This window comes from Protopterus annectens, chromosome 5.part0 (assembly GCF_019279795.1).
Source record: "Protopterus annectens isolate FY-2018-M chromosome 5.part0, PAN1.0, whole genome shotgun sequence".
Classification (NCBI taxonomy): domain Eukaryota; kingdom Metazoa; phylum Chordata; order Ceratodontiformes; family Protopteridae; genus Protopterus; species Protopterus annectens.
Window position 1 is genome coordinate 2,157,178 of NC_056735.1, and position 27,943 is coordinate 2,185,120.

General features: G+C 39.5%; 1 protein-coding gene across 1 annotated transcript in view; it reads right to left on the reverse strand.

Annotated features, from left to right (window-relative positions):
- HERC2 (HECT and RLD domain containing E3 ubiquitin protein ligase 2) overlaps window positions 1-27,943 on the reverse strand; it is a gene marked incomplete in the record, with an annotated part of 3,551,743 nt that overhangs the window by 1,238,618 nt on the left and 2,285,182 nt on the right. The window contains 1 exon segment of the mRNA XM_044072055.1: window positions 12,314-12,504. Coding sequence (XP_043927990.1) covers window positions 12,314-12,504 — 191 coding nt within the window.

Sequence of the window (27,943 nt, forward strand, 5' to 3'; positions counted from 1 at the left end):
GAAGGGGTAGGGTTTTTGGCAGCAGAAGCCTTAATGTCCTTTGGTCCTTGGGAAATGGTCTCTGGATCCACCGTAGGATTCTTGAACAGGAACTTGAGAGAGTCAGTTACTCTGTAATATCTGTCAGGTTTTCTGGGAGCTGGAGTTAAAGTGCCTGGGGAAAGGCTAGATTCCAAGACAGCATCATGTACAATGTCCAGAACAGGTGGGATAGCTGAAGGCCTGTGATGAGGGAGGAGTAAGAATTCCCAAAGTCTCTTTTTGGAGTCAGAGTAATCCTGGCTTTCCCAGAGGAAATGCTCCCTAAGAGAGTACAAGGTTTCACCAAAAGAAAAATCTTCTGGAGGGGAAGCAGAGGGAATGGAATTCTCTGCATCAGAATCCTCATAAGCAGATTAGGGCAAATCCTGGCAATCAGAAGAAACAGAAATATCAGATTCCTGATCAGAAGACTCAGAAGGAAAATCAGTTCTAGGGCTCAGAGGGGGAAGGCTGGCTTCCCCTAATTAAGGTAATAAGGTCTTCAGCCATTCTAAACATTTGTTTTATAGGCATATGGGCCTGAGCATGTGGTTTGGATGTCGGTTTTTCAGGTGTGGGTCGAGTTTTAGGCCTAGATGAAGAAGATGGTGTTGATTTAAAATGCAAGTTTGTAGGCCTGAATACACCCTCAGAAGCCGGTGCCTGCACAGCAGCTCCGGACCCATCCAATGTAGAGATATCTGCAGGTTCCACAGTCGAAGGAGCATCTCGCGGCATACCGGACTCCGAATGGGTCTCAGTAGAGGCCTGTGAATCTGAAGTAGCGGGTATCAGGGTCTGCGAAAGCACCTCACTGAGTACCGGCGAACTGGCGACTAACTTAACGGAAGCGTCGTCTGCAGTTTTGGACCTATGCAGTCTCTCTCTGTCTTTATCCTTACTTTTTTTCAGAATATCGGTAGTCGGATGGCTTACCGAAGCCATTTCTGGATAGTTATACAGAGTATCAAAATAATTTACTGCAAATATAGCCCGACGACGAATGGTTTGGGGATTGAACAAGGCACAAAACAGACAGCGAGGGACATTGTGGTCTGGGCCTAAGCAAGGAATGCAGTACGAATGAAAATCCTTATGAGGTATTTGCTTTCCACAGGTAAGACAATTGTTAACTTTTACTGACATTGGTTAAGAGCAAGAAAAAGGATCCCCAATGGGGTACTTAGCTTTTTTGAAGACTTTGATTCTGAAACTCGAAAATGAAAATTTCAGGAGTCGGCCGACTGGCACTTGTGAACTGCTTCTGCTTCGGTCACCGCATGGCAAGAAAGACTGATGTAATGGTGTCAGCTGCATGTTTTATACCCCTGACGACCTGATGTCATGGAAGAAGAGACAGCATCCGACACAGGAATCCAAGACTCTAGTATTCAGGCTGGCTGAGAGCTACCTGCAGGAAGATAACCCAAATGTAATGACTCCAACAGTGAAACATGAAGAACATCAGTGCTGTCATTCCAGCCATGAAGGGGTTTTCTGCTTCAAGCCTGGACCCCAGCCATCAGCCCACTTGCCACAGAGATGATTACCTCTCACTTTGGCCAGCTAAGTGCAGCTTACTTTCACAAGAATTAAACACATAATGAAGGTACTACTCATCAGCCAGGGGTGTCTGGCTTATCCCCAGACAAGGACCTGGCGTCATCCAATCCACTTATATCTACATGACAAGTATTCTATTCAATCAGTGAACTGCTTCATCCTTGTCAATGGTAACTAAAGTATTTTTCCCTGCTTTTAACTCCACCCTAATCCACACCCAGTGGGTGATATTGGCACCCCATCACACTGATGCTTCCAGTGTGCTCTTCCTGATGTTTGCACGCTACCCTAAGAGCAAACATCACAAGCTTGGAAAGCCAAGCTTCCCCTCTCTCTTAGTCAGTGGTATGTGCAAGCTTTCGCTTGCAGCTGAGTACTTGACTGCCCAGGAACCACTGCACCCTCCCACAGAATGGGCAAGCCAACATTTGACGCTAACTCCTATCCCCCACAACCCAAACCTTCCAGTTCTTGAGTCCCTCATCTAACTCATCCTTCCTGAGGAATTATTACAACTGTGCAAAAGAGTATCCACCTCCTACAAAATACAGGCAGACGGAAAGTAGTTACATACACAGGCCTGAGGAAGGTGGGTAGCCTACCAAAAATGTTAAGTAAAGCAAAGTATATAGAAGCAAAATTTGAGTGGGATACAGTCTAGGTTTTGTAACACTCATAGCACTCCCAGTGAGTTTTTTTTCAACATCTTCATTAAAAATCATAAAGGAAACAATGATATAGCTACATATACACTAATAGAAAACAAATAGCAGTCATACTTCTCTTCATTTTCAGGCAGTGCACACCAGTTACTTCAATAATACATAAATTGCTTAGTTCCTGCCATTCCTTAAACCATAATCTTCATTCTCCTACTGAACATAATTTTGCATGTATAATTCCCAAAAATTCCATTTATTTCTAAATAATTTGCTCTCTTTTTCTAAAGATCCCGCCGATAGTTCTTTTACCACCTTTACAATATTTAATATTTCAGTTGCAGTTGGTTTAGATTTTCATTTCCATTTTGATTGATTCTGAAGCGCTAATTGTAGTACTGCATAGGCTGAACCCCCTTTAGTTGTGTCTGCGATTTCTTATGAGGAAAGTCACCACATCGCAATTACTTTTAGCTGTTTATGAAAGCGATACTATTATATGTTTCAAGTGATATATCGCTTTTATTTCTCTCCATTAGTTATGAAAGCGCTCATCTAAACGCTAATCTGAGCTTCCTGTAACTTTCAGCTCCCTTGAAATTGTGCTGTAACCTGTAATTATCAGCATGGCAACTTTATGCTACTGTGCTTGGACTTCCATCTGTAGCATTGTCTTCAAGACTTAGCACTCTGTCTTAAATTCATCTGCCAAGTTTTTAACATTAAATTTATTTAGTTGGAAACTCTGTATAACTGACTGGCTGGACCAGTTGCATATTTGGCATTCCCCACGTGGCTTTAAGGTACGCTACTCACCTAGCCTCTATAACATAGAGCTGTTAGGAGCATTACCCAGCTGATTCCACACTGTGCGTTTGCCGTACTGCATGTAAGTACCTCGCCGTATTTATTTTTCGCTCCTTTTTTCACAAATAAGTATTACATTACTTAGATAGCAGTTTAGTTAACTCGTCTTGGCCTACAGCAAAAGCCTCACTCTATCTATGCATCTCCACTTATAGAGATACTATGACAGTGATATAATCGCTGCCTAGCTGCCCGTTTTAACTGTTGTACCTCTTGTATTGCTTTTCACTCGTAGAGGAGGCTACAGTTGATGCTCAACACTGCCTATCCACGAATGTTTTTTAAATGCCTGAACCTTTGTTCTCTGAGACAGTCTAGCATATGTAGCACTGTTCCCACTTTAGGTTGCGACCTATCACTAGTTTTTCCTCTCTATTTTGGACAGTAACCTCATTACTGTGAGTTTATGGCACATACTAATGCATTTAAACTGTTAGCCGACATTGAATGTTCTACAAGATAATATAATCATAAAATAAAACTGCTGCTCAAGCTCAGGACCAGGCAATTAAAATGTAATAAATCACTTCAGGCAAAAAGTCATATAATGGCTATCAAGCAATGAAGTTCAAGTCTCTTCAGACCAAGCATATATATGTATTCACCACCATAAAATAAGCGGTGACTTACAGCATACAACAAGTCTCTTCAGACCATAAGTGGAAAAGCATTCCAATTGAAGAACACAAAAAACTTCTTAAATTCTTTATAGAGCAAATCCTTTTATTAGCAGATATCCAGTAAGCGCTTTCGCCAAGTGGCTTTTTCAAACCATAAAAAGTACAAAGCAGCTGTATTTAAATCAATCAGTTTGATATAAAGATGTATTTCCTTTATATTTTAATAATGTTCATTATTTTTTAAAGTTATATTTTTTAAAGTTATATTTTTTAAAGTTCTATATATTTTTGTATCAATTGCTTAAGCATATACCTTTATTTATTTAATTGCTTGTTTAATATGCTTATTAATCAATTATGATGCATATATATATATATATATATATATATATATATATATATATATATATATATATATATATATATAAGGTGTTTTTAGCTGCTTTGTACAGCCTAATTCCTATAGCTTAAAGAATTGTAGTACTGTTTTGGCTGTGCTACCCTATTGTCTGGAACTGTTTCTTTATCTGATTTGTTGCAATTTTTTCCATTTTCTTGATACATATTTTGTGTACTTGCTTGCTAACCACTATGTTCCTGTCTCTATTAATTCTGATCTGATATGACCTAAAGAAATAGTGATGTTACTCACTGCTTTTACTCTAATCATAATATTAGTGTGTGTTTAATACTGGGTCTTGCTTAATACCCCACAAGTAGTCAGGACTAGACTATAGGTATGAGCCTTTGGCATCTAGATTTAAGCAGAGTAGTATTCCAAAGCTTTTCTTAGTAGAGTGAATGTGTTAAATGATTTTATTACTGTGCTATTTGTCTAATATCCTAAACTATATTTGCCCAATTGCTGTATCCATAGCTGCCTTTTGTGCTTAATTTGCTTTTTTCTTCTTTCTAACCTACCCAGCTTTCAACCCTTAACCTGCTGTAGACTTGTGAATCTTCCTGCCTGCCCTAGAAGGACCCCCTCAAAACAAAAGACAGCCATCTCATCTGCAAGGAAGTTATAATCCTACTCTCAAAACCCCTCCAGCTAAAGAAACAGTGAAAGTACGTTTGACCTCTCATATAGGCTATGAAGCAGAATTGTACATTTTAAAAGAATACAAAGAAATAACTGTAGTCTAGTGTTCTGTGTAAAACCTCCCTCTTGAGCCAGATACCCAGCAGCCATACCCCCAACTACTCCAGAAAAAGCTTGTCTTCTTTTTCATTGTACACTCTAGCTGTGTTCTACTCCTTTCCCTCTCTCTTATTGCTGCCTATAGTTGGAACCTTTGACCACTAAGTGGCTCCCTATAAGAGGCTTCTGGAATATCTCCTCTCACCATACTTGTATTACTATGGTCCACTCTGTACCTTTATTGGTGTATCTGACTCTATGCTATTTTGTCCCTCTCCCTCCAACTATTGACTTTGCCCAGTCCTTATCCCTTGTCACTGTATAACAAACTTGTGCTCCCTCTTACCTGGAACTTCCAAATGCTCCACAGTAATCTGCAGCTAACAGACTGACTCTGGGAGCTCTCCAGTCACTTGCTCTAACCCGCTCCGTTCGCCCTGCGGGCTCACTCTGCTCCCCTACCCTACCCCCAAATCTCACCCACCCCCAGTGCAGCTAAACGTATATTTCTATGGCCACACCCCCATCCTGAGTCAACCTATAGCCTACTCTATCTTGTTACACAACAGTTAAACTCCTAATTACTTACTACCTCCCATTACCTAATCCTCCTTTTATAGCCCCACCCATTAGCTTTCCTTTTGACTATACATTTATCCCACTGCTTACCTATCACCTCACTATGCCTATCCCAGGCATACAAACTCTTTAACGTGTTCCTTTATCTTATAATTCTCCCCACTCTACTTATATCACACATATCCTCACCAGTTATGAATATCCTAACCTTACTAGATTTCAACCTCCCCTAAAACAACAACTCCACTCTCTCTTCTATCCCCTTCAATCCACTGCAACATAACATCCTCATCATCCTACCTTCTACCTCTGTTTCACAGGCTTAATCACATTAAGTACTTCCTAAAACTTTACTCTCATTTCTGTAAACTCTCAAAACACTCACATACTCCACAACACCTACTACTACATGGTGACATTCATCCAAATCCAGGCCCAAACACCACCATCCCTGATCCCCAACCTCTCCACCCCACTAGCTCTTATACCCCAATTAGTGGCCCCAACTCTCTTCTCATAGATCACCTCACCATTCGTAGCTTAAACAACAAAGTTACACAACTACATGCTCTGTTAGGTTTATATTCTTTTGACATCCTATATGACAGGAACTTGGCTCAAGCCAGTATCCAGGGACGATTATATAATACCACCTGGATATAATATCCTAAGACTAGATCGTCCAAACAAAAAAGGTGGTGGAGTAGCAATATTGTACAAATCTGAATTACAAATCACAACAGTAGATACCCAAGCCGCATCTCCAAACAATGCTGAAATCTTAATTACTAAACTCCAGATTAATGCAAAAAAATCCCTATACATTATTTGTGCCTATATCCCTCCAGGCAATAACATTAATACTCTTGAAAATGCTCTAAGCTGGCTCTCCACATCCTTCCCACAAGAAACCATACTCCTTGGAGATTTTAATATTGATTGGAATTTTTGTACCTCAGCCAAACCAACTAATCAAATAAACCTCAATGGCTTCTATCAAACCATCACCTCTCCCACCAGAATGCACAAACCTAGCAATAAACAAAGCACATTAGACTGGATATTAGTTAATAGCAATCCTCTCTCATATAAAACAGGTACACTGCCAGACAATATTAGTGACCACGTCCTTACCTTTATAATTAGACAGAAGACCAGTATTCCCAACCAAATTGCCCTTAGAACTACCCGGAACAAGGAAAATCTAAACCTAGACAGCTACCAAGCTGAGCTCAAATCTTGCAATTGGTCACCCCTAAAAGACTTACCACTTGATGATGTGGTGTCTTACTTTAACTCCAAATTCTTGAACACCATGCCCATTTCTCGTACAGTCAGAATTAGGAACAAACCATCTCCTTGGCTCTCCAAAGAGACCCAGCACAAAATGCTACAAAGAAATAAGACTTGGTCCAAACGGAGATTTACTAAAGACCCGACTGACCACCAAAACTACAGACAACTTAGAAATGCTACAAAGAAACTAATTATTCTTGACAAAAAAAACTATTGCCATAAACTCCAAAAAAACCAACATAAAAATCCACAAAAATTCTAGTCAGGTATTAACAGGCTACTCCATCCAGGACACTCCAAACCCCTAGCCCCTCTAACTTGACTCAGAACTCTCCTATCCAAATTGCAGATACATTTAACAAATTTTTCTCTGAAACTGTTAAATCATTAGCAAATAGCTTATCCCCAGCTAGCGCCACTTTAGCACCCTCATCAGCCAATAAACCTCCTGCATTTACTCATCAACCAGTTCCAACATCACTAGTCCATATACTTCTTCATAAACTTAAACCTTGTACACCATCAGCTGACCTCCTCACAGCCGAATATCTCCAAATGGCAGCTGGTGTACTAGCCTACCCTATTTCCATCTTAATAAACAGAACTATTACAGAAAGTTCCATCCCTTCTTTCTGGAAGGTCTCCCATATAATTCCATTGCATAAGGGTGGTAACTCAACTGAACTGTCTTTATAGCCCTACTCTCTCCTTTAGCAAAATTCATGGAGAAATGTATCCACTGGCAGCTACTTGTTCATCTCATACAAAACAATCTGCTGGCTGACTGTCAGCATGGCTTTATACCATTCCACAGCACTACAACTGCACTCTTATCCTTCTCTGAGTGTATTAATAAAAATCGTGATAACTTGCTTTCCTCTGTTCTCTTTATAGACCTCTCTAAAGCTTTTGACATGGTGAATCCTCAATTAACGTTAGATATGCTACAATCTCTTTCCTTAGATACTCAGGCACTCAAATGGTTTAAGTCCTATTTAGGTAACAGACAAGCAGCAGTCCTCTGGGACAATAAATTATCCACTCAGCTCCCAATCACCCTGGGGGTCTCACAAGGCTCCATTCTGGGACCGCTTCTTTTTTCTATCTTTATTAATGATCTGAAAACTACCCTTTCTTAAACCACCTGCATACAATATGCCGACGACTCGACATTAATCTGTGCTGCAGCCCCTTTGGCTGAACTCCAGTCCAGTACCCAAAAAGTACTTACCTTAGTTGAAAATTGGTTCCAACAACGCTGTCTCCTCCTCAACTCAAAACAAAAAACAAAACTATTACTGTTCACTCCCACAAGAAGTCTGCCCCTATTAATTTCACAGTTACATCTAATAACAGCACTGTAATAGCACCCGACACAACCACCAAACTCTTAGGAGTAACAATTGACCATAATCTTAACTATGACACTCACATAAACTTAACCATCAAAGCAGTTAATAGAATACTTGGTTTCTTCGACAGGCTTAAACCCTTTCTTATACCCTCTGCCAGAACTACTATTGCACAAACCCATCTAATCACCACCCTACTCTATGCCTCCTCCATTTATACCAACCTATCCAAAACTAATCTAAACAAACTGTCAACCTCATTTAATAAAATTGCCAGATTTGCCACTGGCTCCAATTTTCGAACCCATCACTGCCAAAACCTGAAACAGCTAGGATGGCTGGAATTTGAAAACCAGGTTCTTCAACAACTTACTACCACTCACAAGGTCCTGTACCATCCCACAAATACCCCTGTACTCTGTAACCTCATTAGTCTACTGCTCTAAACCTACTATACCTTCCTTCTATAGTTACTTCTACTGCTCTTAATCTCTCTAAACCTACTCCAATATAGTTTATTTTCTTTTTTTTCCTCTCTCATCTATCTTAAACCAAATATATGGTAAAGTGTTGTTTTTACACATTATTGTATTGTTGTAATGTTTTTCTGTAAAGTAGATGCTTAGTATCTTTAGTCACTTTGTATAATCCTGTTTAGAGCTTTTCTCCCCGGGCCTCTCCTGAAAAGGGACATATATCCAGATAGACTAGCCCAGTCAACAAATGTAAAATAAATAAAAATTTTCAAATACTACTTTTTAGCAGCCAAAAGCATTAAACTTACTATGTCAAGGCAACTGAGATCCTAGCTTAAAAGGATCATTTCCTTAGTTACAACTATTGTCTCCAACCACTTCTGACAAAAAACTCACTAACTAGTTTTTAAAATCTGACAACTTGTTAGTCTCCCAAAAACATGTTCCTAATTACCTCTCTCTCTCTCTCTCTCTTTCCCAGCACACCTTAAGCATTTGCTGTCCACCTTGGGGAAAAAAGTCTGTGTTTGGTATAAAATAAACAAAAAGATGAGCAATCCAAGGTGTCAAGCAAAAACCACATCGCTGAAGCCAACAAATTTTATTCACAAAAAGACTGAGTGCTTTTGTCAGAATATAACAAAAGGCTTCTTCGAAATCTAACCATATGAGCATTACAGGCATTTAAATATAATTACAACACAATCACCTGACCCAGTCATTAATTAACAAAGTGATACCTCAAAAGTAATATCAACAAGGTGACACTTACATTTTTTTTCCATTAAACTAAAATAAAATAAGTAGGAGCTGTAATAAAAAATAAAAATAAATGTAAAAATTAAAATGAGAAAGATAAAAAATACAGGAAATATACTTGTGTATGCGTATATATAAATGTCTCAATTTTATATATTCTTAAAACCCTTCATGGCAGGTTGTGATTTTACACATTATAAGACCTGAGTTTTAATAAACTGGTAATACTTAGATGGTCATTCAACCCAGGTGGATTTAAAGCCTGCAACCTAATTCGCCATCTTAATTCCTTAGCTTCTAATAAGTCATTCCAAGGACCCCCTCTAGGTTTTTTTTTTTCAATCCTGTCAATGCCAAAAAAAGGAATTCATGCCCTGTATGTAGTATAAGATGTTTGGCCAAAGAATTTGTGGTTTTAGAATGTCTAATGTCAAGTTGATGTTCATAAATCCACTCCTTGAAGCATCTTTGGGTCTTCCCCCACATAAAAACTGGTACATTGCTTGCATGTAGCCACACAGACAATACCCTAATTACAAAAGAAAATAGAGTTAAGGGTTTTGCCATTGACCGAAACTGATTCACCTTCCCTGATGTAAGGGCACTGAGAACACCCTCCGCATTTACACGTCCCAATTCTCCTATTAATTTTTCCTGGTTGTTCAAGATAAATCTTTAATACTTTGCCCTTTCTAAAAACACTTAAGGTTATTTTCCAATACATTCAAGTACCCCCTCAAAACATGAGAAGATATTACAATTCTTCCTTAAAACCTTAACTATTTCAGCACGTTCAGTGCTGAAAGCAGCAACACATGCCTGTAGATGCACGTTCTTCTCATCATTTCCTTGGGTGACCAACCCACTAAAATTGGCCTCATCATCTCTCAAAATAGGCCTGTAGAAACTGGTGTCGCTTGTCACAAACCTCTGTAAAAATATTAGAAACCAAATGGTCAGGGTAACCATGCTTAAGCATAGCCCTTCATTTTTCACCTTTCTGTAAGAAATCATCATCCACAGAGACCATTCGGGCCAATCTAACATAGTGACCCTTAATAAGGCCTCTCTTTTGGTGGTATGGGTGACTGCTACCATACTGTAGAAGGCTATTGGAATACGTAGGTTTGCGATAAATGTTACTGACATACCTTCTGTTGATGAAATCTTTACTAATTTCAACATCTAAATAACTAATACTGTGTTGATTCAAATTATAGGTAAATCTTAGGAATGTGGTGGTGTTGTTACAATAATCAAGGAAGGGTTCTATTTCTTCTATAGACCCTTTCCAAGCCAAAACAAAATATCTAAAAAACGACAATAGAGGTCCCAATATTTTTCATACCAACACCCTTTTAGGTACCTCTTTTCCCATTCTAACATGATTATATTGGAAAAAATAGGGGGGCAAGCCGCCCCCATAGCCACACCACATTTCTGAAAATAATATTGAACCTCAATGAATACATAGTTATTTTTAAAGGATGGTTTCCATAAGAGTGGTTAGAATATAGACATCATTGTTAGAAAAATTACCAGACGCAAATAAAAAAAACCTTGAAACTACTCTATGCCTGACTCATGGGGAATGACTTTAAATAAATTTACATCATCAATAGTCAAAGACTATTTCATTGGGAAATGTCAAATTTCTAATTTTTCAAAATTAATCCCATGAATCTTTGAAAACACTATGCCTGACTCATGGGAATGACTTTAAATAAATTTACATCATCAATAGTCAAAGACTATTTCATTGGGAAATGTCAAATTTCTAATTTTTCAAAATTAATCCCATGAATCTTTGAAAACATAAGCATCTAAACATTTTTTCAATGTGATGTCAATATATTTTGCCAATGGGTGTATTTCAGCCTTTGAGGCATTGAAAATAGGTTGTAGAGGGGGGTCCACCATATTTTTGTGAATTTTCGGGAATTCGAAGATTGCCGGGACAATGGGGAACTCGCACCACAAAAACTTATAGTCATCAAAACTTATAGTACCCTGGTCGAACATGTCTTTCAAAAGCTAGTCAATGTGTACATAGGAAAGATTTACCAAATTAATGGAAGCTTCCTCACATATACGGTCATCAAATAAACACAATGTTCATTTGGTTGCAGTAATCAACTTTAGTCATAATTAAAAAAAAAACACACCCCCACCCTTATCAGGTTTCATGACCCTTAAGGTTTTTCCAAACTAATTGGCACTGAGCATTAAACTTACTATGTCAAGGCAACTGAGATCCTAGCTTAAAGGGATCATTTCCTTAGTTACAACTATTCTCTCCAACCACTTCTGACAAAAAACTCAGTAATGAGTTTTTAAAATCTGCCAACTTGTTAAGACTCCCAGAAACATGTTCCCAATTACCTCTCTCTCTCTTTCCCAGTACACCTTAAGCATTTGCTGTCCACCTTGGGGGAAAAATCTCTGAAGTCTGTGTTGGGTATAAAATACCTATGCAAACACTTTCAAGCAAAAACCCTAAACCTGAACTTTGTTGCATATTTGGGAATCATACAAATGTCCTCTCCACTGCCCCTTTGTAAATTGCGTTTTCAATTTCTCTTCCAAATCTTTTCTGCCCTCCTCTGATGTCACATTAATTATCACTTTTAACAGCACCAACCAGTTCAGCTGTGAGTGGAAGTTGACAACATTAACAATCAGGTAGTTGAAAGCTTTATTTATGACTCCCCAACAAAGAAATGGGGAAGCAATCATCTGAAAAGCTAAAAACATTGTCAAAATGAACCAAGTGATGAATGTTGGTAAGATGTAACACATGGAAATAAGACAAGACAAAATTAAGAACGGATACACTACAAAAAAGGCAGTAGTCACAAACATACAATGCAGGACAACCCACATTATTATGGTTATGAAGGCTCAGCAGAGTAACACGGAAAAAAAACAAAATCAAAGTCCTCAGAAGAAATCAGTATTTTAAAAGAGAATTTCCATTTACCTTTCCCTGAGATCCAGAAGACTGCCAACACTGCTCACTGCCATCAATCAGACGCGATGCTTGGTTTACAGAGGAAGACACGTTTAGATTCTTCACCACTCTAGACCAGTCATCCAACAGCATTCCACGCTGCCCACTATGACGACGCTTCAGCTGTTTCCCTGAACGCCCACAAAATACTGGGGATTGTCCTAATGCATAGCAATAACAAATAACTTCTTCATTAGTAATAATACTGCCAGATAAATTTCATAATTGCTAGGCAAGTCAAACATCAATAACAACAACTTACTAAAATTAAATATAGCATGAATTTCTAATGGCAAGTCTCAAAGAATCCCCTGTTGTAACAAAAATTATTTAGAGGGACTAACTAAAGGTTAAAGTATTGCAGAACAGGGGACTCTCACGGAACAAAAGGAGCAATTGCAGAATGCTAAAAAGAAAATAAGGGATTACCTCGATAATATGCATGAGTTTAAAAAGACTGCATGTTAAGCAACTGTTTCTTGATAATAACTTTACAGCACAACTTTTAGCACAACTCAAGCAAAAGAAAGTAGAAAAGGATCTCGCCAAGCTTAGGGAGCCCATAAACAAGGAAGATAAGAGATTCTGTACAGGTACAAGAAATATGTTACAAAAGTCTGCATAAAGCACAGAAATATGGAAATCAAGAAAGGGTACAAATGGAAATGTTTATGGAGAAATTAAATATGCCAAGGCTACATGAAGATGAGGCTCAATCACTAACAGTTAGGATAGGAGAAGAGATAAAAATGGTGATGTATAACCCATCCACAGGAAAGTCCCCAGGAGTAGATGGTATATTCCTGTTGAAGTTTGGAAGCTAGGAGGGAAAAACTGATAAAGATCTGGAAGGTTTTGTTTAACAATATTTTAAGAGGAAGAGAAGCACCAACATCCTGGAAGAAAGTGTTGGTGGGTGTAATGCCTAAAGAGGATAAAGACCCAGGAGATCCAAATTCGTGCAGGTCTGCTTTAATTCTAAACCATGATTATAAACCATTTACATCTATAATGACTAAAACAATAGCAAAGGCGATAACAAAACTGACAGATATGAATCAATGTGGTTTTGTGGAGGGAGGCAAACATTTGACATTAACAGAACAATGATGATCCAGACGGAAGCAGAATGTAAGAAAATGCCACTGTTGTTGGTAGGTCTCGATGCAAAGAAAGCATTTGACAGAGTACACCGGGAGTTTATGAGCATAGCAATGGAAGTGTTTGCACTCCATGACAAAAGTACAAGGTTGATTAGCAAAATATATGAGGGATCGGAGGTGAAAGTTAAAGTGGGTAGGTTACTCTCTGATAATTTCTGTTTGAGCAGAGGAATCAGGCAGGGGTGTCCACTTTACTCTTTATTTACATTATATTTAGAACCATTAGCAAAGAAAATAAGGGACTAAGGATATAATTGGAATGGTAGTCAAGACAAGCTGTCTCTACTTGCAGAAGGTATTATTTGACTCCTGATAAAACCATTTCAATGTTGTGGAATGCTTTGAGACAGTTTCAAATCTTTTTGGGATACAAAATTAATGATGCTAAAACAAAGGCAATAGCAGCAAATTATATACCTTTACACAAACTGGTTCAGCAATATCCATAATTATGGGGACATGATAAGATGAAGTACTTAGGGGTATGGATTAAAAACAATTACAGTGTAGCATTTAAGGATATGTAGGAAGAGACTAAACAAAAGATAATACAAAAACTAACAAATTAGAAGCTCTATTTTATGGATATGGATATCAAGATATAAGCAGTTAAAATGTTTTTAGTCCCTATACACAGGTGAGGTGTATGATCAACCACAGGAGAAGTTGTAGATAGCAATTAATAAAGAGCTGAAGGGTTTTATCTGGGAGGGAAAGACGGCAAGAGTCAAATGGGATAAGCAGATACTTCCAATAGAACAAGGAGGTCTGAGATTACCCAATTTGAAGGAGTATTTCAGAGCTACACAGTTAAGCCTCCTATAAATAGCACAAGCAGAAATAGAGTTAAGGGTTTTGCCATTGACGAAACTGATTCACCTTCCCTGATGTAAGGAATTCTCCTATTAATTTTTCCTGGTTGTTCAAGATAAATCTTTAATACTTTGCCCTTTCTAAAACACTTAAGGTTATTTTCCAATACATTCAAGTACCCTCAAAACATGAGAAGATATTACAATTCTTCCTTAAAACCTTAACTATTTGTTCAGTGCTGAAAGCAGCAACACATGCCTGTAGATGCACGTTCTTCTCATCATTTCCTTGGGTGACCAACCCACTAATATTGGCCTCATCATCTCTCAAAATAGGCCTGTAGAAACTCAAACCTCTGTAAAAATATTAGAAACCAAATGGTCAGGGTAACCATGCTTAAGCATAGCCCTTCATTTTTCACCTTTCTGTAAGAAATCATCATCCACAGAGACCATTCGGCCAATCTAACATAGTGACCCTTAATAAGGCCTCTCTTTTGGTGGTATGGGTGACTGCTACCATACTGTAGAAGGCTATTGTTTGCAATAAATGTTACTGACATACCTTCTGTTGATAAAATCTTTACTAATTTCAACATCTAAATAACTAATACTGTGTTGATTCAAATTATAGGTAAATCTTAGGAATGTGGTGGTGTTGTTACAATAATCAAGGAAGGGTTCTATTTCTTCTATAGACCCTTTCCAAGCCAAAATAAAATATCTAAAAGGTCCCAATATTTTCATACCAACACCCTTTTAGGTACCTCTTTTCCCATTCTAACATGATTATATTGGAAAAATAGGGGCCGCCTCCCAATACCACCACATTTCTGAAAATAATATTGAACCTCAATGAATACATAGTTATTTTTAAAGGATGGTTTCCATAAGAGTGGTTAGAATATAGACATCATTGTTAGAAAATTAAAACCATGAAATAAAAAACCTTTGAAACTACTCTATGCCTGACTCATGATTTACATTTAAATAAGTACATGTCTCAACATGAAACTACTTCATAAATCATTTCAAAAAATTTTATTTTTAAAATTGAATCCATGATCTTGAAAACATAAGCATAAGATTTTTTTCAAATGTCAATATATTTTTTTTGCAATGGGTGCATTACCAAGAAAAAAAAAAAAACCTTGAAACTACTCTATGCCTGACTCATGGGGAATGACTTTAAATAAATTTACATCATCAATAGTCAAAGACTATTTCATTGGGAAATGTCAAATTTCTAATTTTTCAAAATTAATCCCATGAATCTTTGAAAACATAAGCATCTAAACATTTTTTCAATGTGATGTCAATATATTTTGCCAATGGGTGTATTTCAGCCTTTGAGGCATTGAAAATAGGTTGTAGAGGGGGGTCCAGCATATTTTTGTGAATTTTCGGGAATTCGAAGATTGCTGGGACAATGGGGAACTCGCACCACAAAAACTTATAGTCATCAAAACTTATAGTACCCTGGTCGAACATGTCTTTCAAAAGCTAGTCAATGTGTACATAGGAAAGATTTACCAAATTAATGGAAGCTTCCTCACATATACTGTCATCAAATAAACATAATGTTCATTTGGTTGCAGTAATCAACTTTAGTCATAATTAAAAAACACACCCCACCCTTATCAGGTTTCATGACCCTTAAGGTTTTTCCAAACTAATTGGCACTGAGCATTAAACTTACTATGTCAAGGCAACTGAGATCCTAGCTTAAAGGGATCATTTAGTTACAACTATTCTCTCCAACCACTTCTGACAAAAACTCAGTAATGAGTTTTTAAAATCTGCCAACTTGTTAAGACTCCCAGAAACATGTTCCCAATTACCTCTCTCTCTCTTTCCCAGTACACCTTAAGCATTTGCTGTCAAAAATCTCTGAAGTCTGTGTTGGGTATAAAATACCTATGCAAACACTTTCAAGCAAAAACCCTAAACCTGAACTTTGTTGCATATTTGGAATCATCATAAATGTCCTCTCCACACCCCCCTTTGTAAGTGCGTTTTCAATTTCTCTTCCAAATCTTTTCTGCCCTCCTCTGATGTCACATTAATTATCACTTTTAACAGCACCAACCAGTTCAGCTGTGAGTGGAAGTTGACAACATTAACAATCAGGTAGTTGAAAGCTTTATTTATGACTCCCCAACAAAGAAATGGGGAAGCAATCATCTGAATAGCTAAAAACATTGTCAAAATGAACCAAGTGATGAATGTTGGTAAGATGTAACACATGGAAATAAGACAAGACAAAATTAAGAACGGATACACTACAAAAAAGGCAGTAGTCACAAACATACAATGCAGGACAACCCACATTATTATGGTTATGAAGGCTCAGCAGAGTAACACGGAAAAAAAACAAAATCAAAGTCCTCAGAAGAAATCAGTATTTTAAAAGAGAATTTCCATTTACCTTTCCCTGAGATCCAGAAGACTGCCAACACTGCTCACTGCCATCAATCAGACGCGATGCTTGGTTTACAGAGGAAGACACGTTTAGATTCTTCACCACTCTAGACCAGTCATCCAACAGCATTCCACGCTGCCTTCAGCTGTTTCCCTGAACGCCCACAAAATACTGGGGATTGTCCTAATGCATAGCAATGACAAATAACTTCTTCATTAGTAATAATACTGCCAGATAAATTTCATAATTGCTAGGCAAGTCAAACATCAATAACAACAACTTACTAAAATTAAATATAGCATGAATTTCTAATGGCAAGTCTCAAAGAATCCCCTGTTGAAACAACAATTATTTAGAGGGACTAACTAAAGGTTAAAGTATTGCAGAACAGGGGACTCTCACGGAACAAAAGGAGCAATTGCAGAATGCTAAAAAGAAAATAAGGGATTACCTCAATAATCTGCATGAGTTTAAAAAGACTGCATGTTAAGCAACTGTTTCTTGATAATAACTTTACAGCACAACTTTTAGCACAACTCAAGCAAAAGAAAGTAGAAAAGGATCTCGCCAAGCTTAGGGAGCCCATAAACAAGGAAGATAAGAGATTCTGTACAGGTACAAGAAATATGTTACAAAAGTCTGCATAAAGCACAGAAATATGGAACTCAAGAAAGGGTACAAATGGAAATGTTTATGGAGAAATTAAATATGCCAAGGCTACATGAAGATGAGGCTCAATCACTAACAGTTAGGATAGGAGAAGAGATAAAAATGGTGATGTATAACCCATCCACAGGAAAGTCCCCAGGAGTAGATGGTATATTCCTGTTGAAGTTTGGAAGCTAGGAGGGAAAAACTGATAAAGATCTGGAAGGTTTTGTTTAACAATATTTTAAGAGGAGAAGCACCAACATCCTGGAAGAAAGTGTTGGTGGGTGTAATGCCTAAAGAGGATAAAGACCCAGGAGATCCAAATTCGTGCAGGTCTGCTTTAATTCTAAACCATGATTATAAACCATTTACATCTATAATGACTAAAACAATAGTAACAAAACTGACAGATATGAATCAATGTAGTTTTGTGGAGGGAGGCAAACATTTGACATTAACAGAACAATGATGATCCAGACGGAAGCAGAATGTAAGAAAATGCCACTGTTGTTGGTAGGTCTCGATGCAAAAGCATTTGACAGAGTACACGGAGTTTATGAGCATAGCAATGGAAGTGTTTGCACTCCATGACAAAAGTACAAGGTTGATTAGCAAAATATATGAGGGATCGGAGGTGAAAGTTAAAGTGGGTAGGTTACTCTCTGATAATTTCTGTTTGAGCAGAGGAATCAGGCAGGTGTCCACTTTACTCTTTATTTACATTATATTTAGAACCATTAGCAAAGAAAATAAGGGACTAAGGATATAATTGGAATGGTAGTCAAGACAAGCTGTCTCTACTTGCAGAAGGTATTATTTGACTCCTGATAAAACCATTTCAATGTTGTGGAATGCTTTGAGACAGTTTCAAATCTTTTTGGGATACAAAATTAATGATGCTAAAACAAAGGCAATAGCAGCAAATTATATACCTTTACACAAACTGGTTCAGCAATATCCATAATTATGGGGACATGATAAGATGAAGTACTTAGGGGTATGGATTAAAAACAATTACAGTGTAGCATTTAAGGATATGTAGGAAGAGACTAAACAAAAGATAATACAAAAACTAACAAATTAGAAGCTCTATTTTATGGATATGGATATCAAGATATAAGCAGTTAAAATGTTTTTAGTCCCTATACACAGGTGAGGCGTATTTTGATCAACCACAGGAGAAGTTGTAGATAGCAATTAATAAAGAGCTGAAGGGTTTTATCTGGGAGGGAAAGACGGCAAGAGTCAAATGGGATAAGCAGATACTTCCAATAGAACAAGGAGGTCTGAGATTACCCAATTTGAAGGAGTATTTCAGAGCTACACAGTTAAGCCTCCTATAAATAGCACAAGCAGAAAAGTACAGTTTTGTACCTACCATAAATGTAGATGTTCGAGGATCCACATTGCTGCAGTCCTTACTATTGGGTAGTCCGCTGTCCAGTCGGCCCGACCAGTATATGGCTGGCGCGTCGGTCAGCAGGCGATGGAGCTGGCGTCAGTACGCCAGGGTACTAATGCGCATGACCAGTCTTTTCTTGCCCCAGATGTCAGAAGACCCTAAAAAGACAAGGCCCAAAATACCTGCACCAAAAATATGTACAATATATACAAAAATATATACAAAAATATCAGCATATAACCTCACCTACACAACCACCCCTAAACAGAGAGGGAAGGAGGTAAATTGGACTGCAACAATGTGGATCCTCGAACATCTACATTTATGGTAGGTACAAAACTGTACTATGTTCTTCGTTCCACATTGCTGCAGTCCTTACTATTGGGTAGAATCCCAAAGCAGAGGTAAGGGAGGCTGGCAAATCATAAAGAAGTAGGAGCTGACAACATGCCTTGCAAAACAGCAGTGGCAAAACCAGCCCTAGACTTAGAGTAGATAGGAAGGTGATAATGCTTGGAGAAAGTATGCACTGAACTCCAAGTAGCTGCCTCCAAAATATCCTTAGTTGCCAGAAATGCTGTTGAAGTGGCAGTAGCCCTAGTGGAATGAGGCCTAATCCCAGCTGGAACCTCCTTGCCATGATGGGAATAACAAAATGCAATGCAAAACCCAATCCACCTAGAAATAGTTTGTTTTGACACAGGCTTAACTCAAAGCAAAAGAAACAAACAACTGCTGAGACTGCCTAAAATCCTTAGTCCTGCTTAAATAGTAAATTGCCTGTGTACATCTAAAGTGTGCAAAATCTTTTCCCCTTTATTTTGGGGTCTGCATAAAAGTAGGCAAATGAATAGTTTGGTTTAAAGCCACACTAGAAACCACCCTAGGCATAAAGGAAGGATTAGTACGTAATGATACCCTATCCTTATGGAAAATCAAAAGGGCTCTACTGCCATAAGGGCCTGCAACTCAGACACCCTTCTTGCAGAAGTAATAGCCAACAGAAAAGCAGTCTTCCATGACAAGTATTTCAATTCAGCAGTAGCCGCAGGCTCAAAAGGTTGTAGAGTAAGTTTTTCCAACACAAAATTGAGATCCCAAGCAGGAGTAGGAGCTCTCGTGGGGGTCTTATATTCTTTGCCCCTCTAAGAAACTGCTTGAACAAAGGATGCGAAAACAATGGTGGGTCACAATCATAGTGAGCTGAAATTGCTGCAGCATGAATCTTAATGGAAGAGAAGGACAAACCTTTGTCCAATAACTCAGTAAGATATTGAAGAGCCACACTCAAATTAGGCTCAGAAATCTCCAAATTCTTTGCTGTACTCCAAAATAAAAATCTCTTCCATTTTTACACTTTCCTTGTACTAGGTCTTCTAGCTTCCATAATCACATTTAAAACTTGTTGAGGAAGTTGAGACCTGCTGTGTTTCAACACAGAATATGCCAGGCTGTTAGATGAAGAGAGTGAAGCTTGACATTGAGCAGATGACCGTCCTTCTGAGATAACACATGAGGAATCAAAGGTAAAGGCCATGGAGGCTTCCTTACCAGACTCCTTAGTAGTGGGTACCAGTGTTGCGGAGGCCAATCTGGAGCTATCAAAATCATCCTTGGCTTGTCTTGTCTGACTTTTAATAGCACCTTTGGAAGAAGAGGCAGAGGTGGAAAGGCATACACATGAAGGTTTTTCCAACTGAAAGACAGAGCATCCACTTTCCAAGCTGTGTGATGAAACCCCTTTGTGCAAAACTTTGGCAGCTGGTGGTTTAGTGGAGAAGCGAACAGATCTATGTCTGGAGTTCCCCATGACACTGTCAATTTCTGAAATACATGAAGATCCAGTTTCCACTCGTGGGGATCCATGATTTGTCTGCTTAACACATCTGCTAAGGAGTTCTCTTGCCTGAAGAGTTAGTTGCAAGCTTAGCGCAGTCTCCCATAAAATCATTGCTTGCCTGCAGAGAGGATAAGAATGTGTTCCCTTGCTTGTTGATGTACCACATGACAGTTGTGTTGTCTGTTAGAATCAACACCTGCCCTGGAAGAAGTAACTCCTTGAAAGCCATTAATGCAAACTGGACTGCTAACATCTCCTTCATGTTGATATGTAGATGCTGTAGTCTGGCAGGCCACTTGTCTTGTATCCACTTTCCATTCAGATGAGCTCCCCAAGCAATGTCCGAGGCATCTGTCGTTAAAATCTGACTCGCCTCTGGCGGGTCACAGAGAGTCCCTTGTTTAGGTGACATTCCTGAGCCCACCACAAAAATTCTTTTTGAAGGCAAGGTATTATTTGAATGACAGTGTCCAAATCCTGGCAGTGCTGTGTCCATACATTTTGAGATACCATTGTAGCTTCCTCATATGCAGTTTGGCATTGGGAAGCACCAGAATACAAGATGCCATGAACCCTAATGCTTGAAGGACTGTCCTTGCAGTCAGCACGGACTGATGAGATAGTTGATGGAAGTAAAGTGATAGACTCTTTTGTTTGTCCGGGGTTAAAAAGGCCATCTGGGCTGCTGTATTCAGTCTCACACCCAGAAAGCACATGTCTTGAGAGGGTACTAGACTGGACTTTATTTCGTTCACAGAATACCCTAGGCATCTTAGCACTGCTATAACATATTCCAGATGCTGTAGAAGGTCTTCCTTTTCTTGAGCCAGAATCAGGCAGTCGTCCAAGTAAGGATAGATTTGAATTCCTTTTAGCCTGAAGTAAGCTATCACTGGAGCCAGAACCTTTGTGAATACTCTGGGCAGTAGATAAGCCAAAGGGCAATGCAGAGAACTGATAATGAGAATTTCCAGCTCCGCAGATACTTCCTGCAACTCAGTCTTATAGGCACATGAAGGTAAGCTTCCTTGAGATCTAAAGTTACCATCCAGTGATCTTTGCCCAGCAGAGGTAAAAGCTGTTGTAACGTCAACATCTTGAACTTGGGAATGTCCAGATAAGTGTTGAGGATAGATAAATCCAAAATTGGTCTCCACGTGTTCCCCTTCTTTGGTACTAGGAACAGGGGGAGAATAAAATCCTAGGCCCCTTTCTGATACAGGGACTGGCTGAATGGCCCCTATTTGGAGTAACTGAGAAATTTGCTTGTGAGCCTCTTTCCTTTGTGGAGGAGGAACGTCTGGCATGCCTTTGAAAGGGGGCAATGTATGGAAATAAAACCTGTAACCGTGGTGAATGATATCCAACACCCATCTGTCTTGAGTAATTAAATCCCAATTTTCTTTGAAAAGAGACAGTCCTCCTCCCAAAGGAGCTGCCAGACGAGAATCTACTGGCAGCTGAAAAGGCAGGTCATTGGGTCTGTTTGCGAAAGGACTGACCCCTGCCCTCACCAGAAGTCTGAGCAGGTGAACTCCTGTTCTAGGCCTAAAGAACCTTGAGCCCTGCCCCTACCACGTCTAGACCTACCCCTAGACTGGGAATCATAAGCAGGATATGTCCATCCCTTAGTAGGCCAATTTCTACTAAACCGGTGGCTGCACCTGCAAAAAATCTTTAACAGTTTGCATAGACTTAGCTTTGTCCTCCATTTTCTTTAATACTGCTTCCACAGGCGAACCAAACAACACATCAGACTGTAAAGGAGCATCCAAAATCCTTGTCTTAACATGCTCAGCTAAATTCTGATCCCTCAACCAGGCATGCCTGCGAAGAACAGAACTAGTGGCAGCCACCCTCGAGGAGGCCTGTACAGCATCAAAACCACATTGCAAAGAATGCTTACCCACTTGTTCAGACACATGAACTAAATCCAGCAACTCTTTACACTCAATACCTTCCGCCAAAGCATCCACCTTAGATTTCAGTTGTGAAAGGAGATAATTTTGATATTTAAGCATGTGAAACTGACAATTCAACGCCCTCATGGCTAAAGTGGAAGAAGTATACACTTTCTTTCCCCATCTATCCAAAGCCCTTGCCTCTTTATCAGTGGGAACAGGGTTTTAACCACAGAGGCCTTAACACCTTTAGGTCCCTGAGAAACAGTTTCGGGTCTGCCCTAGGACTCTTAAAAGATACTTATGAGCTTCAGGCACCCTATAGTACCTATCAGGTTTAACAGGAGCAGGAGGCAAAGAATCAGGGTTCAGGGAAGCCTCTGCAAAAACATCTTCCACCACATTCAACACAGGAGGTATAGCTAAGGGCCTATGCTGGGGCAAAAACAAGAATTCCCTAAGCCTTTTCCTGGAATCAGAGTAATCCTGGCCTTCCCATTTAAAGTGCTCCCTCATGGAATGCAGAGTCTCTGAAAATGAGAAATCCTCAGGAGGAGAAGCTGTAGGAGTGGAATCATCCACATCAGAATCAGAATAAGGAGGATACTCCTGCAAATCTTCCGCAGAAGACTCAGAAGCCTCTGAGCACTGTTCAAAACTATCAAACTCGGTTCCACCCTAGGCCTCTTATCAGGAGGGCATAGAACCTCTAATCATAGTAATCAAATCTTCTGCCATTTTAAGCATATGTTTCTTAGTCACTGAACCTGAAATGCTAGGAGAAGCCCCACTGAAGCTGAACTTGGCCTACCTCTCAAAGAAGTTTTGGCAACAGAAGGAGGCCCTAACTACCTTGGGAAGAGAGGGAAGAACAGTTACCTGAGAAGCCCCTCAGCCTGGCCTACCTCCTGAGAAGGCACATCCTGTAACAGTAAAGTCTCTGCCTGAGACCCCAAAGAAACTCCTGGCAAAACCTCTGGCTCCACTGAGCCTTCTAAAGAACCGGCGTCCGGGACTGCGGTTCATCAACCCTAGGCTTCGCTGTTTTGTCCTTGCGCTTCTTGGGCCGGAGCATCCGGCGGCATTTTATAATCGCTTCCCAAACACTAACCTGGCACAGTCTAACCGTCTCTTAATAGTGCGTTTGTTAAACCTAGCACAAGAGCGGCATCCAACAACGTCGTGCTCAGGCCCTAAACAAGGTATACACAAGGTATGGTAATCCCTATGAGGTATCTGTTTCCCACAAGAAATACAGTTATTCACTTTTTCTGACATCCGGTTAAATACTGAGGCAAGAAAAACCAAAATGTTCTAACGAGTACTTAGCCAACTCTGATTCGGTCTGAAACTCCGGCGAAATATTTCAGAACGCCAACCTGCACTCGCAAAACTGCTTCTGCATCGGACCATGCGGCAAAAGACTGAGGATATGGCGTCGGTCATGCGCGTATGCTGGCGTCAGTCTAATGCGCTCTGACGGGCCAGCTATATACTCTGGTACCGACTGGACAGCGGACTACCCAATAGTAAGGACTGCAGCAATGTGGAACGAAGAACATCCTATAATTCAAAGAGGAAAGGGATGATGACAAAACAGGGGGAAGCTCAAGAAATAAGGAGAGACTGGGATTTTGGATGCAGATCCTTAAGGAGAATAACAATAACCAAACAGAATATTATCTTCATAAAGTAGCAGAAAAAAAGTCTAAGAACCAAGTAAACACAAGAATGAAGAAAGGAGATTCGGCTGATAAGGATGACTGCAATTAGGGATACAGACAATAGGCAAAAGAACCAAGGTACTGGGAGCAAATATTTAGAGAGGGAAAGGTATAGAATGGAGAGGCGCCAAGAATTTATTTGGACTGCAGGCTACAGATTTGCCTTCCCTATCAAGGATTGAAATCACAGTACAGGCAACGACAAAGAAATCGGGGGATCCTAAGTGAAAGACCAGCACTGGTAGAGTTTTTAGTAAAATATAGAACAGAAGCTGCTGTTAAAAAAGGAATAATTAGTAGAGCATATAAAATATTCCTAAGAATCAATCAGATGAGGTGAGAAAGGATTGGGAAGAGAGATTGAGGATATATGTACATCTCACAAGCATTCATCTTTGCTTGGAAGTGTTTACATATGTATTTTTATACCCCAAGTAGACTCCAAAGAATTTTTTCTCAGGTAGACAGCAAATGCTGGCGGTGTGATGGGGAAGAAAGAGGTAACTGGAAACATGTTTTCTAGGAGTGTAATGAGCTGGCAGACTAAATATTCCCTGCAGACTTCTCTATCAGAAATACTGGGTGAGCAACTCGGTGCAAACACTTCCATTATTTTGAGCTATTATATACAGAATCAGAATTGCCTAAACATAGTAAGGCCTTGCTGAGTCTAATTATGGTGGCTGCTGAAAAAGAAGTTACTAGAAAATGGAAATTAAAGTCTAAACCAACTGTACTAGTAGTAGTGAATACAGTAACAGAGATAAAATAACTCAAAATGGTATCTTTAGAAAAGGGTAGAAGCAAATTAAATAGAATAAAATGGAAATTATGGGAACAATACTCTCAGACAAGGAATGGTTTAAAAGAAGGCAGGACTTGAATGAGCTATGTAATGTATGACTGACAATGACTGGATAGATTATAAGTGACGTATAATGTTTGCAACTAAAATTATGTCAATGTGGCTTGTTCTCATTTATTTAAATGTATGATTGCCTACGTCATAAGTGATAATTTAATAAAGATGCTTCTAACAAAAAGAAAGGATTCCCTACTGTATGAGGAAGGGAAGATTGAATAATTACTGTAAAAAAAAAATAAACATATGCAATGGATGAAAATGAAAAAAAAAAAGAGAGTTAATATTTTTTGCTATTAATGTGTCTGCCTATGTCTTAAGTGATATTAAAATTAAGTATCACTCGCTGTTCACAACTATGAACCACAAATATCGACTACTAGAAAAGCATCAGGTGAACTGCAAATGTCAAGAGTATAAACAGTTATGTTCTGACTGCACTAGATGATTTAGCAGGGTACCCTCATGGTGTTGCAGAACATAATGCACATAAATAGCTCACATACCAGTCTCTCACCTGTCAAGCCCTTAAAGCAAAACACAAAATCAAACGTATTATTCATAAGTGATTCCATTGTGAGACACACAGATGTCCCTCTCACCAGGGTGGATAAGCAGAAGGTCATGGTCAGCTGTCTGTCAGGTGCCAGGATCCACCATATCACACATGCACTCAAGTCTCTCAACAACAGGTTCTGTTACGACTCTGCCATAGTCCATGTTGGTGTGAACTACTTGAAACATACCTCTCTGGACTATATGGAGACAGACATCATTGAGCTCTCAGACTATGTTTCTCAGGCTGGTATGTCCCTAGCCTTAAGAGTAGCATTTTACCTTCACCTAGGATGATGCCTCAATACAAACAGAAAACGACTGACTTCAATAACTGGCTTAGTTTCTGGGGTCATTCCAAGGGGATACAGTATCTGTCAGCCCAAGATGACATTATCGACAGACCTCGATGCTTTGCCAGAGATGGTCTTCATCTGTCACCCCTTAGATTTCGGCTACTGGCCAAGTCTATTGCCACTCCTAAAGTGCCTTTTTTAGGCAGTGTTTCAAGGACAAAAGTCCCGTCGTAAGAACTCCATCTAAGAAAAAACCTAAAGGTTTGGCTACTAAATGCTAGGAGTCTTAACATGAAATTGCATTCACTGGAAGCAGTCCTCACCTTGGAAGACACAGACATCTGTGCAGTCACGGAGACCTGGTTCAAGGCTGCGGAGAGCACCCAGACATATCAGGCTACACCTCCTTCCACACGTTCAGACCACAAACTGATGGCGTGAAAACTAATGGAGGCGCTGTATCAATATTCATTAAAGATAAATACACCTCCAGATTGGTCAGACAGCATGATTTCCTGGAGATACTTCAGGTGCAATTAAGTGTTGGTAGGACACCTATTCAAGTCATTGCCAGGCTACAGGACCTCCTCCATGAATCAGGACACCTATTCCGCCTATTTGGATCTACTTGTGTCTATCAAGATACATCTGAACACCATGGTTTTGGGCAACTTTAACTACCCATCCATTGACTGGGGGAAATTACTCATGCACAAACCCACTTGCCCAAAGGTTCCTCGACTTCATTAACTCCAATACCCTGGGCCAGCTAGTTGACACCCCCACAAGGGGTGCCAACATTCTGGATCTTGTACTTACCAATATGGGAGACCACTGCCATACCCCCATTATGAGGTCTTCTCTCGTGAGATATGACTATAAATCAGTCTCATTTGATGTTACTATCACACCTGACCTCCCCTAGCACCAACTAAACTAAAAAAACTTCTCCAAAGCAGATTATAACCTCTTACAGGATGGTATAAATAGCTTCACTGCACCTCCCCACCTCAGATGGAACTGGCAACTATGCAGAGTTTTACACAAATTCTTTACACGAACATCTGAACAACTGCATTGTCTCGGCCATACCGGATAGGACCAAAACAAGCTCCTCAAGGAAGAGCAAACCTATCAGGTGGACAACTGCCATTAACAGGCTTTACAATAAGAGGAAGATATTACTGTCTAAGACTAAGAGGGAGCAAGCCCTAAACTGGGTAACAAGTCTTCTTGTGAAGTCCTCCAAATCTAACTATGAATCCAAATTAGCTTCCTCAACTAAGGACAACCACATAAGGCATTCCTCAGTTACATCTATAACCTAAAAGGAAAAGCCCAGATTTGTGCCGAACTGGTGGTTAATGATACCACATATACCGAGCCTGTGGACATAGCTAACCTGTTAGACAGCTTCTTTGAAAACTTCACTCCCCTGTCCCCGCCACGCTTACCCCAAAACATCCCTACCACCTGTCCTTTACCTTGCATCTCCAAAGAGCAGGTCATGAACACCCTCTCTAAGGTCAAAAACACAGCATCTATGGGACCTGATAACATCCTAGGCTGCGTCTTACATGTTCGCAAACAAGAATTAGCAACTCCACTGGGTACTCTCTTCAATCATAGTCTAAGCACTGGCTTCATCCCAGCTGAATGGAAAAAGGCCACTGTTATCCCCTTGCACAATGGTAGTGCTTCCACTGACCCCGGGAACTATAGACCCATTAGTCTGACTAGCCTCATCTACAAGGCCATGGAGAGAATCATCAATGAACTTATCAACAAAAATATTGGTAACCTCCAAACACTTGACCCTACTCAATTTAGATTCGTCAAACTTAAATCATGCCTGTTAAACTTAGTGGGCTTCTTTGAGACAGTCACCAAGGTGCCTGATGAGGGGAAATCTTTGCATACAGCCTACCTAGACTTAGCCAAGGCCTTTGACACTATCCCCCACTCAGGCATA